General features: G+C 39.4%; 1 protein-coding gene across 1 annotated transcript in view; it reads left to right on the top strand.

Annotated features, from left to right (window-relative positions):
- Positions 1 to 1,917: 1,917 nt before the first annotated feature.
- EPS15 (epidermal growth factor receptor pathway substrate 15) overlaps positions 1,918 to 16,238 on the top strand; it is a 148,889-nt gene continuing 134,568 nt past the window's right edge. The window contains 1 exon segment of the mRNA XM_030323635.1: positions 1,918 to 2,049. Coding sequence (XP_030179495.1) covers positions 2,017 to 2,049 — 33 coding nt within the window. The 5' untranslated portion in view covers positions 1,918 to 2,016.

The following is a 16,238-nucleotide window of genomic DNA, read 5'->3' as shown; positions in this document are numbered from 1 at the left end:
AAGGTAGAATAGTTTAAAACAGTATCTCCCTTTCCCCCTTGAGTTAAAAAGGATAACAGCAAAAAAGCCAAAGGAGACTCTTTAATAAGTGGTTGTTCACCAGACGTGCATGGCTGGCTCTGTATGGCTGCACCTTGTAAAAAGGGGGTGGAGTAAGGAGTTTCTGGGGGCATTTCTGGGATGGTTTGCCTATGGTGGCAAAGGTCTAAAAATTTAGGTGAGGCTTACTCCATCACATGGGTCTTGTTCAGTTGGCTCTCCTGGTAGGTCAAATGAGGACCACTATGATAATGGTGACAAGAGCATGGGCCTGATAGAGTTGTGGTTTGTTGATGTGGGAAGCCACCATGACTGAGAAAGGAAGACCAATTCTGGGCAAAAACACTTGTTGAGGCCTACTCTGTGGTAGGCTAAACTGAGAGTGGGATGTAGTAATGAGTCAGCCCCCTGTCCTCAAGGATTTTATAGTGTAGTGGGGTACAGAAAAGCCCTTAATTCTTAAAAACAAGGCAGAGTATAATAAGCATCATATCAAAGCAACTAGGAGGTGAAGTGGGAGTTCCCAGAAGTCTTCTTAAAGTAGGTGGCATATAAGCCAGGTCATTAAAAATCAGGGTTTCTAGGAACTGGTTGGTAATTCCAACTGAAGATGGCAGTATGAGATAGTGTAGGATATGTTATGTTTAACACAGGTGGGAACAAAGGTCTTTATTGAGTACATGCTTTATGCTAGGGTCTGATGATATAGAGATATATCAGAAATAGTCCTTGCCATTGAGGAGCTCTCAGTCTAGAGGGGTAGGCAGATGTAAAGAGTCATTAGAGTGATAATGACTTCATAAGGTAGAGAAGAAATGTTAAAGAAGAGTGTGTAACTCTGACTTGCAGAGGTCAGGAGATGCTTTGCAGAGGGGAAGATACTTGAGCAAGTGTTCAGAAAGTAGAAGTTTGCTGGGTGGACTATGGGAGGAGTTAGGTATGCTGCAGGCACCTGAGCAAGTCCCGGCGCTCTTTTATTAAACAATATAAGTGTGTCAGGCAGCAAGCAGGCAAGAAAATTATTTCTCCACCCTTCCCACTTGGTTTTTGGCTCCTGGATGGAATGACTTAAAAGTCTTCTTTTTCTTTCTATTTAAAAAAAAATTTTTTTTTACGTTTATTTTTTGAGAGAGAGAGCAAGAGAGAGAGTGAGTGTATGGGAGGGGCAGAGAGAGAGAGAGGAGAGAGAGAGAGAGAGAGAGAGAGAGAGAGAATCCCAAGCAGTCTCCCCACTGCCAGTGCAAGGAGCCTGATGCGGGGTTTGAACTCATGAACCCGTGAGATCATGATCTGAACCGAAATCAAGAGTCAGATGCTTAACTGACTGAGTCATCCAGGTGCCCCAAAAGTCTTCTTTTTCAGTATAACATCCTAATACCAGCTGGTTAAATGAAAGGTTTTGGAGTCAGACCTTGATTCTAATCTGGCTCTCTAATCAGCTGTATGACCTTAGGTAAAATACTTATTTGTGTCTCAGTTCCTTCTATTCATAACCTTGAAAGATAAAGTGTCTAGCACAGAGTCTAGCACATATAAAGTACTGTTATTTCTATCATCTCATTTAGTTTTCACAAGCAACCTGGACTTTGGGTATAATTTCCTCTTTCTCAGAAGCAGAAGCTTAGGGTAGGTAGGTGGCCTGCCTAAAGCCTACACAGCCCGTCCGCCTTACTTTTATATCCGCACCGGGTTTTCTTAGGCGGCCCCGGTGGGTGGGGGTGGGGTGAGGTGGGGTTGTGTAAGGCTCCGGTCCTGCAGCTCAAATTCCGGCGCCAGGATTTGGGCGCTGCCACGCCGGCGCCGGGCGGGCGGGGCCAGGCGGGGCGGGGCGGGCAAGAGGAGGGAAGTTGTCGAAGTTAGGGGAGACGCCCGCCCGCCTGCCCGGGCCTCGCCTCTGACCGCTCCCTCCGCCTTCTCCCCGCCCCGAGCCCCAGTCTGCCCGTCCTTCCTTCCCCTCCTGTGCATGATGGAAACACCATGGCTGCGGCGGCCCAGTTCTCCTTGACACAGGTAACGCCGCCCGCCCGTCCGGCTCGGTCGGCCGGTGTCCCCAACCCGGCCCCCTCCCCCACCGTCCTGTGGTTCACCGACCCGGGCAGTTTCTCTCGCCCCGGGCGGGGTGGCCGATGGTGAGAGCGAGAGCGTGTGTATATGTGCGAGTGTGAGACACTGTGACTGAGGGAGGGCGCCATCCCGAGCCCGCAGCTCCGCGGCTGCAGCCTTGACCCCGCCCCACACTACCCCCCCACCCCAGCGCCCGGTCCCGCCGCCCCTACGTCCCACAGCTGAGTGGACCGTGCCCCCTACCCTGCTCAGCTGACGTCTGGCCCCTCTCACTCCACGCAGCTTTCACCCAGCCAGGAAGTTTCCTTCTTCCAGGCCAGACGCACTCCAGGTGAGCTCCTGTTGAGCTCGCGCGGATCAGCCTCACCCCCTGGTCAGCCCTTGCCCCTCACGAGGCTGGTCTCTGGGCCATGCAGTGCGCTTCCCGTGGTTTATACTCACCTTCCAGACCTAGACGCCCGGGGCCCTCTCTAAGCCAGTCTTTCCTCTCGAAACTGGCCTTTTCCCACTGGAGTCCAGTGAAAGCCCTCCCTTCCCCAGCAGTTTCTGATAGTCAGCCTCTCTTCCAAGTATGTCTTATTCTCCTCAAGTGCTTACCCTGCTAGCCTCTTCCTGAGTTCAGCCTCTTCCTCTTCTGATCAGATTTCCTTCTGGGTCAGACCCCCCCCCCCCAGTTCCGTCTCTTCCTGCTTCTACTCTTACCCGGTGGGCTTCACTTAATCGCTGCCCACACGGATAACAGGGAAACATCCTTTTACAGGTGTGGTGGTTCCACCAGTCTTGGTGCTGGGAACGACTATAGAGATCACTCATTATGCGCGAACCTGTTCTGGGGTCTTTCCTCTTGTCTTTCTGTTGTAGAGTCCAGTCCTTGTGCTTTCCCGAAAACCTTGTGCTTCAACATCATTCACTCTGGGAAGCCTTGTTCCTCCTTGTCTGTAAAGAAAGCCAATTGTAATCTTTTCATGATGTTCAGGATGATGAGGAGGTGACATTGCACCTGTCAGTCTCTTCCTGCTGCTCTGACCAAAACTCACCCTCAACCTCAAATTCTCAGTTTGTTCTCCCCAAAGCTGGGGAGTGACCATGTACGCCCCGTAGAGGCCCACCACAGCCTTTCTTCCTGCCTTATATCTCCCTGCCACCTTGTAGTCTCCTTGGCCTAGATTTGTGAGTGCTTATACATTTGGGCCTTGGAGTTTTCTGTGTTGGAGCGGAAGGCTTTGGAGTGTTTCATTTAGCACTCTGGGATAGAGAAACTGAGTGAAAAAATGTTTTCTTTCTCTGGAGTCACCTATAAACATGTACCTCAGGTAAAATAACTAACTTCAGTTTGCAGGATTTCTCAGTTTCCTAAGTGAAGTCTGTTTGTTTCCCAGTTTTCTTGGTGTTGCTTATCGTATTTTGACAAGCAGATGACAGAGGAGAATCCTTGGAATGTGGCAATTTAGTTTTGGCGGTGAATCCCTTTGGAAGGGTCATCCTGAAACTCAAATAAGAGTAGTGGCAACATTGACTTTTGGGTGTTCACTTCTTATGAGTCTAGTGACTTGCATTATATAAGATCCTGTTGGCAGGCTCCTGCTCTCTGGTTGTGTTGGCCAATTCAGGCAGTTTTCCCCTCTTGAAGTTTTTGTTCCCTTGAAGTCTTCTATAGATCTGTTTCTTAGTTGTGTGCATACTTCATTCTCTCCCTGGGTAATACTGTGTTTTTAGTTTCTGTTTACTATCATTCATCTTTGGAAATTTTCTTCAGGCTCTGTCAGTTTTATAGACAGTTAAATAATTTAAATATGTTCTTGTGGTTATGTATTTAAATATTAACATGTACACATGGTAAATACTGAATCAGTATTATCCTTCAGTGTCTCACATATGAGAGAATGTACGTTGATGGTTCCTTTATACTGATAATTCAAATTAAATCAATTTAGAATATTTTGATTTTAAGACATTAAGAAGCAATAAGATACATGTAAAGGGACATGAAAAAGAACCTAAGTGTTAATATACCCTAATGTGCCTCCTTGGTATTTTAAAACTTTTCTAATTTGTATATTTTCAATTTAATTTTTTAACTACTTGAAGCAAATAAACTAAGATAATCAGCCTGGTTTCACATTCATTATTGATCTATTTGTGTTATACTCACTGCCTCCCCCCTCACTCCCCACCCCTCCACCCCCCCAACACACACACTTAGACATAGGCATACTCAAGAGAGAAATCCTCCAGGGCAGGGACATCTTTTAATTCATCTCTCTTCCTCAGTGCCCATCTGGAAGAAAGTGATTAAAAACTGCCTTATGAATGACTGCAAACTTTAAAGGGCTCTGTGACAGTTAAAAGATTAGACAGATGCTTGGGTTGGTTTCTGCCCCTGGTCGTGAGATAATAATGGTTTTGGAGTAGGTTCTTTCATTCAACAAATATTTGTTAAGTCCCTATTATGTGCTAGGCACTATGCTGGGATTGTCTTGTTTATAATATTTTGCCTTTATCAGTTAAGCAAAACTGGCAGTTTTGGGGGGGGGAAATGTGAAAAATATTTTAATTTATTCCTTCCTTCCTCTTTCCCTGCCTGACAACCAACTTGCCAACTCCCCAGCCACCAAAATAAATCATCTAAATTATCATATTCTAGCTCCTAGAGAGGATAGAATACTAGAGTAATGAAATGTTAGTTCCAGTCTCAGATATGCCAAAAGCTAACTCTATGGCATTGAGTTAGGTCTCCAGGGCCTCGATTTTCTTAATTTTAATAGTCATTCAACAAAAAGTTGTTGAACATTCACTGTGTGCTAGGAATTATTCTAGGTACCGCGGCTATACTAAGGAACAAAATACATAACAATTCCTGGAGACAAAACATGGAACTTACATTCCAGTAGGGGAGTTTGAATTAGCTGATTTAAGGACCTTTCCCACTAACATTCTTTTTATAGATCATATTCTATGATTTGTAGCTCTAGTGGGACTTTCCCAGGGTACTTTAGTGTTATATAGCCTTAGTGTTTTCTAATTTCAGTTGTCTTCACTAGGCATTCTATTTTATTCTAATCAGTAAGAAGTGAAACTTGAGTGAGAGAGATCTTGTGATTTTTGCTTTGTGGTGATAGATTACAAAAAAGATATTAATACTTTCTCTCCTTAAGCTTTTTCCAATTGCCCATTTCTTCCTCAAGCCTGTATCCTTAATAATACTCTCAGTCTTTCTTACTATATGTAAGGAATACTTACTATATATACAAGGGTGTTACTATATGCAAGGGGTTTTACTTCATTTAACACTCAGTTTTACAAATGAGGGAAGTAATTTACATGAGCCTAGTATGTGGTGGATCTGAGATTTGAACCAAAGATTTCAAAAGCTATTTTATTCTACTTCTCTGCGTACTAAATGCTTGGCATATCCAATGCTCCCTTGTATTTTTGATGCTCTTTTTCAGTAAATGTCCTATTGTCCTAATTAGATAGTAAACTTCTTGAGGCTGGAAGCCATGTCTTTTGCCTCTGAATCGCCAATGTCTTGGTATGTTGACAGTACAATTGTGGGTACACAAGTGGTGTTCTTGATGATGCTAAAAGTTTTATTTTATTGAAATATGACATGATATGAGTATTTTAAATGATCTTCTTGCAGTTCAGCTTTATGCTGAAGTTTTCTTGTTTAATTTAGCAAGAATTCTTTTTTAATAATAAAAAAACCCTTAGGTGGCTCCTAACTGGCTAAGTTAGTAGAGCATGTGACTCTTAATCTTGGGGTTGTGAGTTCGAGACCCATGTTGGGAGTGGAGGTTACTTAAAAAAAAAAAATAGAATCTTTAAAAACATTTTTGGATGTAATGAATTATATTGGGGCGCTTGGGTAGCTCAGTAAGTTAAGCATCAGACTCTAGATTTTGGCTCAGGTCATGATCTCACGATTTATGAGATCAATCCCTGTGTTGGGCTCCTGCTATGCTTGGGATTTTTTCTCTTCCTCTCTCTCTGCCCCTCCCCTGTGTGCTCTCTCTCTCTCAAATAAATAAATAAACATTTTAAAAAATGTTAAGAGGCCCTTAGAATGGGACTTAATTGAAAAAATCTTAGTAAATGGTCTAAAACAATAAATGCTCTAAGAATACTTTTCTTCTTAATGCTTTTTTTTTTAATTGCTAGAGTGATAATAACTGCTTTATAGAAACTGGTAGTTGGAGGAAAAAAATCTCTCAGAATTTCAGTTTGTGGTGTTTGTTTTCAATTTCATTAAAGAAAAAAATACATGATGTATATTAATGTGCCATCTTAGTGGTTTAACAATTATGACAGTAAATATCAGGACAGAGCATAAAAATTACAACATGTTCTCAGAAGCAGAAAGAGTATTTATTTAACATGACATATTATTTGAGTTCCTACTATGGGAAGGGCACAATAATGATATTTTTCTTCTGTTCCTGAAATTACAGTCCAGTATACTCAGGAAATCCATACTTCCTTGAGTGATATTCAGCCGTTCTCAAAAATGGCTTGGAATGTCCAGCATTTGGGAGGAGTTGTCATAGTTAAAATTAATTAGGAACAGTTGGGTTGGCCCAATACAGAGTCTCCCAGGAGTAACCTAAGAGTGTATTTCTTTGTTTTCACTCTATTTGCAGACAGAACAATAATGGGCTAAAATAGTAGAAAAAGATTGAGCATCTTTATTTAGTAACAAATCATAGTTCTAATCTCCTTTCTCACTAGTAGTCTGATTTAAGGACTTAATCTAAGGTGTTATACTTGCTTTCAAGGAATTAAACACAGTTACACACTTCTTTGTTTTGTGAGTTTTGCACTTAATATTGGAACTTTGGAAACCAGAAGCAGGAAAATGGGTTGAGTGAGAGGCAGAATGAGAGAAAGAGAAATATCTGGTTACTTGGAGAGTTGGTAGAAATAAATGAAAAGTTAATCCAAGCAGAGTTTATGAGGCAAACCCATACACTGGAATTGCATCTTAAAGTGGTTAAACTCTTATCAACAAGATAAAATATTATGTCTTCATTAAAAATTATTTTTATTAGGAGCTTGTAATAATTTGAAGAATTATTTTTTGACTATTTACTGTTAAATTGAAATGAATGACTGTATATAAAGTGAAAATCTGTGTTCTAAGATTACACTCACATTTCATCTTAAACATTCCCATCTTTACATTTAGAGAGATTGGTCAGAAGAATGAATAATAGAAACTATTGTTATAATTGGCTTGGAGAATTGTCAGAGGACTAATTTATAATTTTGTGTGCTGCTTTATAATTTACAAAGAATTTTATGCTCTCTTATTTGATTTTCCCAATAACCAATAAGCTGGGCTATTACTGTCATTTCAAGTTAGAGAATACTAAGGCTCAGAATTTGTGACTTAAGTTTTACAGTCAGTAAATAAAAGCATAAGCCCATGTTAAAAAAAAATTCAAACAATACCCATAAAAGTCTCCTTCCTGTTCTGGGCCCTCAGTCTCCTTCCTTGAGGCAGTCATTCTTGCCACTTTGTTTTGTGTATTTCCAGCAATAATCTGTGATGTATGTGTAAGTATGCATAATTTTTCTTTTTAGTAAGCTGCATATTGTTTCACGGCTATTTATTTATTTATTATTATTTTAGCTTAGTCTAGGAGATTGTTCTATACTAGCACATATAGTTCTCCCTCATTATTTTAAAAACTTTAGGATCGGGGCACCTGGGTGGCTCAGTCGGTTAAGCGTCCAACTTTGGCTAATGTCATGATCTTGCAGTTTGTGGGTTCCAGCTCCGCGTCTGGCTCTGTGCTGACAGCTCAGAGCCTGGAGCTTGCTTCGGATTCTGTGTCTCCCTGTCTTTCTGCCCCTCCCCTACTTGCACTGTCTCTCTCTCTCTCAAAAATAAACAAACATTAAAAATAAATAAATAAAACTTTAGGATCTTGCCTTATATGAATATACTGTAATTAGCCACCTAATGGTGGATATATATGTTGTTTCCAGTTGTTTTCTATATTATTGAAGTGCTGGCATGAATATTCTTTTGCACACCTTAGTGAACAGGTATATGTACATTAGTTTTTGGTGGGTGTAATTGTTGGGCCAAAGGATATTTGGATAGATATTACTAATTTGCATTCAGAAAGGTTGTACCAGCAACAGTCTGAATGTGCCTTTTCCTCTATAGCTTCATAAGTATGGTATTTTAGCAAACTTTTATTCATTGTCAACCTGATATAGAAAAATGATGTTAAAATTAACTTATACATTGTACTTTCCTTTTACATAAATGTGAACTTTTAAATATTTTGTACAAGAGTAAGGTAGAAGTAAGATATAAGAAACTTAACTTTGTGATATAAGTAATGCTTTCATAAATTGAAAGTGCATTTAAAAATTGAAGGTTGGAGCTCATTTAAAAACTTGTTTTTTATATGGTACAGGTATACAAAAAAAAGTAAGCCTTACGTCCTCCCCTGTTAGATTGAGGATTTTGTAAGGGAAGTTAATGGTACCAGGAGTCTCTCATCTGAAATAATCAAGATGCTTATGTCTGATTATGTTTCAGTAAAAATAAAAATTTGGCCAAGAACAGTGGGGCAAGACCATACTTTTTTGGGGAAAGCTTCTATATTACAATATTTTAGATTTTTTAGATCATGGTTTTTCAACCTTGGCACTGTTGACATTTTGGGCCAGGTAATTCTTTGGTGTGGGGAGCTGTTCTTTGCATTGTGGGATGTTTTGCAGCATCCATACCCATGAGATGCTAATAGTACTCTTTCCATTTGGGACAATCAAAAATATCTCCAGATATTGCCAGATGTCTTTTGGGGAACAAAATTGCGCCTAGTTGAGCATCACTAGTTTAAATATATACTTTTTAACCTTAGTGATCCAGTAAGGCATAAAGGAGATATAGAGATATATGCCTTCTTGGGATAGGAATGGGGGAGTAGTTTATCTTCATGTTTTTATTCCCTAGCCTGCCATGAGCCATGAACGGCTAATTGTGCATAGATTTTGAACTTAAAAAATTTACATGGTAAGAAACTGGAAATTGTGAATTTAATTTTATGTGCGATTTCTCTGCCTTCCTTAGTGTGATCTTTAGTTGTGGAACAATTCTATCTAGTGGGCTAAATAGTAATGCAAAGATACTGAAAGGAAAATAATCTTATAACAGTATTGAGAAGGAAGAGGACTAATGTTTCTTAAACTCCTAATAAGCATTATGTACTTTTAGATGATTTCTACATTTCACTTGATCTTCATAGTCTTTATAAAATAGGAATTAATCTTCTGTATTACTTAGGGTTGTGTTGTAAGTGGTGGATATGAGATTTAAGCCCAGGCATATCTGTTCTCAAACATATTTGCTATACTGTTTCCTGTAAACACTCATTGACAATAAGTCAGACAACTTTATGAAAATGAACATTCACATGATATTATATTCCTCTATTGTTATATAAAAGGAACAAATTAGGGGCGCCTGGGTGGCTCAGTCGGTTGAGCGTCCGACTTCAGCTCAGGTCACGATCTCACGGTCTGTGAGTTCGAGCCCCATGTCGGGCTTTGGGCTGATGGCTCAGAGCCTGGAGCCTGCTTCCGATTCTGTCTCCCTCTCTCTCTGCCCCTCCCCTGTTCATGCTCTGTCTTTCTCTGTCTCAAAAATAAATAAACGTTAAAAAAATTTTTTTTAAAAGGAACAAATTATTCAGAGTGTGGTATGTGTACGTGTGTGTGACAGAAAGAGGGAGAGAGAGAAGAGGTCAATATTGGGATAATAATAACAATAATTAATACTGAGCACTTATGTGTCAGGCACTGTTTTTAATAATCTTTACAACCTGATGAACTTTTCAGTAATCCTTACCACCTGATAACTGGATCATCCTTGTTATCTTTGTTTCACAAAAAGAGGAAATTTAAGCACAGAGGTGAAGTAATTTGTTCAAGGTCAAGCTGATGCTAAGTAGTGGAGCAAGAATTGTAACCCAAGTAGTGTAAACAATTCATATAAATTGAGCAAGTGTGTTGTAATTTTGAGGACAGAATAATAGCTCTAACAGATGTAATTATGATACTAATGCTTGGTTAACTGAACATACGTTCTAGGCTGCAACATCTTTTTATGTGAAAATCAACTTATCATTGCATAGTCCACACCTCTAGAAAGTGATTATTGTACCAGATAGTAGAGGGTTTTTGTAGACTTGATAGAAGGTAGTGTTACATTTTGCAACCTAGGAATTTATTACTCACGAAAACCTAAGCCTGTCTGGGTTTGTGTGCATTATGACAATATTTATTTTTAAGCTAATATTCTCTTGGACATGTTAGTTTGGACTTGGAGTTCCTTCAGTATTTTATCGCTAAAGATGAATCCATGTTATCAGAAAAAAATTCCCTAAGAAACTATTTTATTAAATAAAACCTAGAACCACTAGACTTAAGGGTATCTGGCACTCCAAATATGAACATTGTTGAGAGCTAGGGTGAAATAATGGGAGGTATTGGGCTTTACAGTGAGAATGTCTGAGGTTTACATCCTTTATTTGATTGTGTAACAAGTTTCTTAGCTTCGTTTTTTTGTTTGTTTTTTTAAGCCTATAAAATGGGGGATAAACAACTTGCAGGATTTGTTGTGAAGATTATGTGCAATAATGGATATAAATGTCCACGATCAGTTTAAATGGTAGCAGCTAATAATAATAATAATAATTAATAATAATAACTACTACCAGCACTAGCCAAATATTTATAATCAGTGGGTTTTAGTTATTTATAGGGCTGTTAATTTTTATGAAATGTTGTACTTAGAATTTTCATAGATCATTGATACCAAGGATTATTGGTAACTTCATTTTACCTTGTATTCTGTAGGTACAGACAGCATAGGTATTTATCATTAGGCATATATGAAAAATGTGAAACTTCTGTGCACCAAAGATGCTTCTGTTATTGCTGGTTGGTCTCTTATTTCAGAAAACATTTATTGAATGCCTCCTCTATGTCATCACTGTGTTAGGCCTTAGACATACAAAGAGAATAAGGCCTAGACTCATGCATATGCTAAAGTACCTTTTAGTCTTTTAGGGAGATAAACACTGACTTTCTGGGATGTTAAGTACCTTGAAAAAGGATGATAGAACTAAGGCCCTGGGGTGCTGTGGAGTCTCCTGTGATTATGATGGAACTTTTTGTGGTAATTTAGTTTTTAAATTGATTGATACTATAGATGACATTTCAGGTTGTACTTAAAGGACAACATAAAACCATAGGAACATTTGACTTAAGTCAAATTTTATTTTGGTGCATAGGGTCCACATTGGGGGATGTAACATCCATTTTCTTATGATTTATTCTCTGCTTTTTTTTCTTTGTAATAAAGCCAGATTTTTTAACTTCGAGCATAGGACATTAGGGAGGGATTTCAAGGAATAGGCTTCAAAGAATCTGTGACCTACTGTAAAATAGTATATAAAATATTCAGAGTATCAAGATTTCTATCCCAGGGGTACTGACAGAAGTTTTATACAGTGGGAAGAACACTGGACTTAGTACAAGACAAATATGGATTTGAATTCTCCCTCTGCCACTGTACTCTCTGTGGGTGCCCGTGGCAAGTTACCTAAACTCTCAGAACTTCCTTATGGATGATGTATATACATTGTTAAAATATAGGAGACATTCAGTAAATAGAAGTGCTGTTGTTGGGGTACTTGGGTGGCTCAGTTGGGTAAGCATCCGGCTCTTGATTTGGCTCAGGTCATGATCTTATGAACTCATGATCTCCTGGTTCGTGAGATCAAGCTGCACATCGGACTCTGCGCTGACATTGTGGAGCCTGCTTGGGAATCCCTCCCTCTCTCTCTGCGCTTGCCTTGCTTGTGCTTTCTCTCTGTTTCTCAAAAATAACTTAAAACTTTAAAAAAAAAAGTGTTGTTGTTCTTATTTGCAGAACTCGTGTAAATATTGTTTTAGATATTTTCATGTCCAAAATTCTGCACTCATTGAAGAAAACTGGGACATGCAGAATAATAGTTAGGAAAAGCATGGATCACCATCTACCCCATTCTTTAAAAGTTTTAGTTTTTTTCCTTTTTTTTCCTTTTTTTTTTTTAATTTTAGAGAGAGTGAGCAAGGGAGAGGAGCAGAAGGAGAGAGAGAGAGAGAGAGAGAGAGAGAATTTTAAGCAGGCTCCATGCTCAGCACAGAGCCTGATGCAGGGCTTGATCCCATGACCTTGTGTTCATAACATGAGTTGAAATCAAGAGTTGGTCGCTCAACTGACTGAGCCACCCAGGCGACCCTCTTTACATTTTTTTAAAAATGTTTATTTATCTTAGAGAGAGAGAATGAGAGCAAGCGGGTGGGAGGGGCAGAGGGAGGTGGACAGAGGATCCAAAGTGGGCTCTGTGCTGACCACAGCGAGCCCGGTGTGGGCTCGAACTCACAAGCTGTGACATCATGACCTGAGTCGAAGTCAGGCACCCCTCTTTACATGTTTTTTAATGTTTGTTTGTTTGTTTATTTTGAGAGAGACAGAGACAGAATGCAAGTGGGTTAGGGGCAGAGAGAGAGAGGGAGACACAGAATCTGAAACAGGCTCCAGGCTCTGAGCTGTCAGCACAGAGCCCGATGTAGGGCTCAAACTCACGAGCTGTGAGATCATGACCTGAGCCTAAGTCGGCCGCTCAACCGACTGAGCCACCCAGGCGCCCCATCTTTACATGTTTTTTAAATTTTTTTTTTCAACGTTTATTTATTTTTTTTTTGGGACAGAGAGAGACAGAGCATGAACGGGGGAGGGGCAGAGAGAGAGGGAGACACAGAATCGGAAACAGGCTCCAGGCTCTGAGCCATCAGCCCAGAGCCCGACGCGGGGCTCGAACTCCCGGACCGCGAGATCGTGACCTGGCTGAAGTCGGACGCTTAACCGACTGCGCCACCCAGGCGCCCCTTTACATGTTTTTTAAAATGTAGTTATAACCTGGCTCTCTCCACACCCACACACACACCCACACACACACACAATTTTGTAATGTTTTCCTTAACATTATAGGTGTTTTTCTATGTGATCATCATAGCATCTTTTTTTTTTTTTTTCCAACGTTTATTTATTTTTGGGACAGAGAGAGACAGAGCATGAACGGGGGAGGGGCAAAGAGAGAGGGAGACACAGAATCGGAAGCAGGCTCCAGGCTCTGGGCCATCATCAGCCCAGAGCCCGACGCGGGGCTCGAACTCACGGACCGCGAGATCGTGACCTGGCTGAAGTCGGACGCTTAACCGACTGCGCCACCCAGGCGCCCCCATAGCATCTTTTTAATGTCTTTAGACTGTATTCATTAACTGGATGTTTATAGTTTACTTAAGCCTCACGAATAATAGCAATTGATGTATAAATCATAATTAATGCTGTTGCAAATAACCTTTCATATACCATTTGCTGAATTCTTTTTTGTAGAGTATAGATGGTATTTACCACATAATTAAATTATTTTTCTATATATACCTTTGGGTTTTTTTTTTTATACCTTTGGGTTTTGAAGTTAAACTTGAGTAATTTTTGTTTAGTGTATGTTTATAAGATCTTGAATGGCAAAGCGGAAAGCAGTATTTTACTCAGATAGGAACAATAATCTCAAAAATACTATTGTGAAGGAATTAAGTTGAATATATTTAATTTGGCTGCAAACTACATTTATAGTTTGTGAAGTTCACTTAGCGTAGGAAATTGGCATTAAAAATTGTAGCTTGAAGAAGATTGGATGATTTCAGTTTGCTTACAATTTTCATCCTTTTTTGTAGGCTGGGTTGCTTTCTTTCTTAGTCTTGTTCTCTACATTCTGTTCCATGTTTTTGTTTTCTTGCTTTTTTTTTTTATTCTGGCACACTTTTATGCAGGGCCTTGTAAGACCTGGGGGTGGATTCTGAACCATCTGGCACTTGAGAACAGTTCAAAAACTTAACTTTATTGACTGTACTTTGAGCCAGACTTGTTTAAAATGTCCTGGCTTGTCTCTGTGCTTGACAGTTTTTTTTTTTCTTTTATATCCTGACAGCTTTTTATGACTGTTTTCTTCCTTATTTTAGTATAGGAATTTTACCAGTATCAGTATTTGTAGATTAAGATGGACAAGATTTATTTCCTATAACCTCACACACACACACACACACACACACACACACACACACACACACACACAACACTTATAAGGAAAACTTCCCAAAACATTTTATTTTTTAAAATAAGTGTATGATTGGCATGACTTATATACTTATACATGTTTAATAACTATTAAAAATATTTAAAAATTATTTTTTAAGTAGTAATTATAGCTTTTCATCATGAGGCTAGGTGGAAAGAAAAGCATACTCTGGAATTGTAAATTTACTGAAATTGTTTAATTGTTAACAAGCTTTCTTTGAGCTTCCCGCTGTATTGTTTTAGCGTTTTAAAAAAATTTTTACTTTTTAAAGAAACTTATTGACATAGATATAATCTATATCATACAATTTACCCATTTAAAAAATGCACTTAAGTGATTTTTAGTCTATTCATAGATGTGTGCAATCATCATCACCACAGGCAATTTGAGAACATTTTTATCACCTCAGAAAGAAACCTTGTACCCTTTAGGTATCATCCTCTTCTCTTCCATGCTTTTCCCAGTCCTAAACAACCACTAATCTATTTTCTGTCTCAATTAGATTTTCTTATTCTGGACTTTGTATGAATGGAATCATGTACTATGTGGACTCTTGTGACTGGTTTCTTTCTCTCTCTCTCTCTCTCTCTTTTTTTTTTTTTAACTTGTTTTATTTTTATTTTTTAAAATTTACTCCAAATTAGTTAGCATACAGTGCAACAATGATTTCAGGAGTAGATTCCTTAGTGCCCCTTACCCATTTAACCCATCCCCCCTGCCACAACCCTATCAGTAACCCTCAGTTTGTTCTCCATATTTATGAGTCTCTTCTGTTTTGTCCCCCTCCCTGTTTTATATTATTTTTGTTTCCCTTCCCTTATGTTCATCTGTTTTGTCTCTTAAAGTCCTCATATGAGTGAAGTCATATGATTTTTGTCTTTCTCTGACTGACTAATTTCACTTAGCATAACACCCTCCAGTTCCATCCAGGTACTTGCAAATGGCAAGATTTCATTCTTTTTGATTGCCGAGTAATACTCCATTATATATATATACCACATTTTCTTTATCTATTCATCCATTGATGGACATTTGGGTTCTTTCCATACTTTGGCTATTGTTAATAGTGCTGCTATAAACATGGGGGTGCATGTGTCCCTTCGAAACAGCACACTTGTATCTCCTGGATAAATGACTAGTAGTGCAATTGCTGGGTCGTAGGGTACTTCTATTTTGAGTTTTTTGGAGAACCTTCATACTGTTTTCCAGAGTGGCTGTACCAGCTTGCATTCCCAGGTTTCTTTCTCTTAACATAATGTTTCTGAGGTTTATCCAAGTTGTAGTAAGTATCAGTATTCATTACTTTTTGTGGCCAAATAATATTTCATGGTATAGTTATACTACATTTTCTTTATACATTCATCTGTTGATGGACATTTGGGTTGTTTTCTCCTTTGGCTATTATAAATAATCTGCTATGAACATTCATGTTCAGGTTTTTGTGTGGATATATGTTTTATATCTGCTGGATATTTATCAGGTCACATAGTAACTTTATGATTTATTGCTTGAGGAATTGCCAGACTGTTTTCCAAAGCAGCGGCACCAGTTTACATTCCCACCAGCTGTGTATGAGGTTCCACATCCTCTTTAATAATTGTTATCTGGGGGCGCCTGGGTGGCGCAGTCGGTTAAGCGTCCGACTTCAGCCAGGTCACGATCTCGCGGTCCGTGAGTTCGAGCCCCGCGTCAGGCTCTGGGCTGATGGCTCAGAGCCTGGAGCCTGTTTCCGATTCTGTGTCTCCCTCTCTCTCTGCCCCTCCCCCGTTCATGCTCTGTCTCTCTCTGTCCCAAAATAAATAAACGTTGAAAAAAAAAAATAATTGTTATCTGACTTTTCGATTCCAGCTGTGCCCAGAATCCTAGTGGCTGTGAAATAGTATCTCATTGTGGTTTTGATTTCATTTCTCTGATGACAAATGATGC

The sequence above is a fragment of the Lynx canadensis genome, chromosome C1, assembly GCF_007474595.2.
Source record: "Lynx canadensis isolate LIC74 chromosome C1, mLynCan4.pri.v2, whole genome shotgun sequence".
NCBI classification, from domain to species: Eukaryota; Metazoa; Chordata; class Mammalia; order Carnivora; family Felidae; genus Lynx; species Lynx canadensis.
The sequence above is the reverse complement of the archived record's forward strand: the minus strand, read 5'-3'. Positions and strand labels throughout refer to the sequence as shown.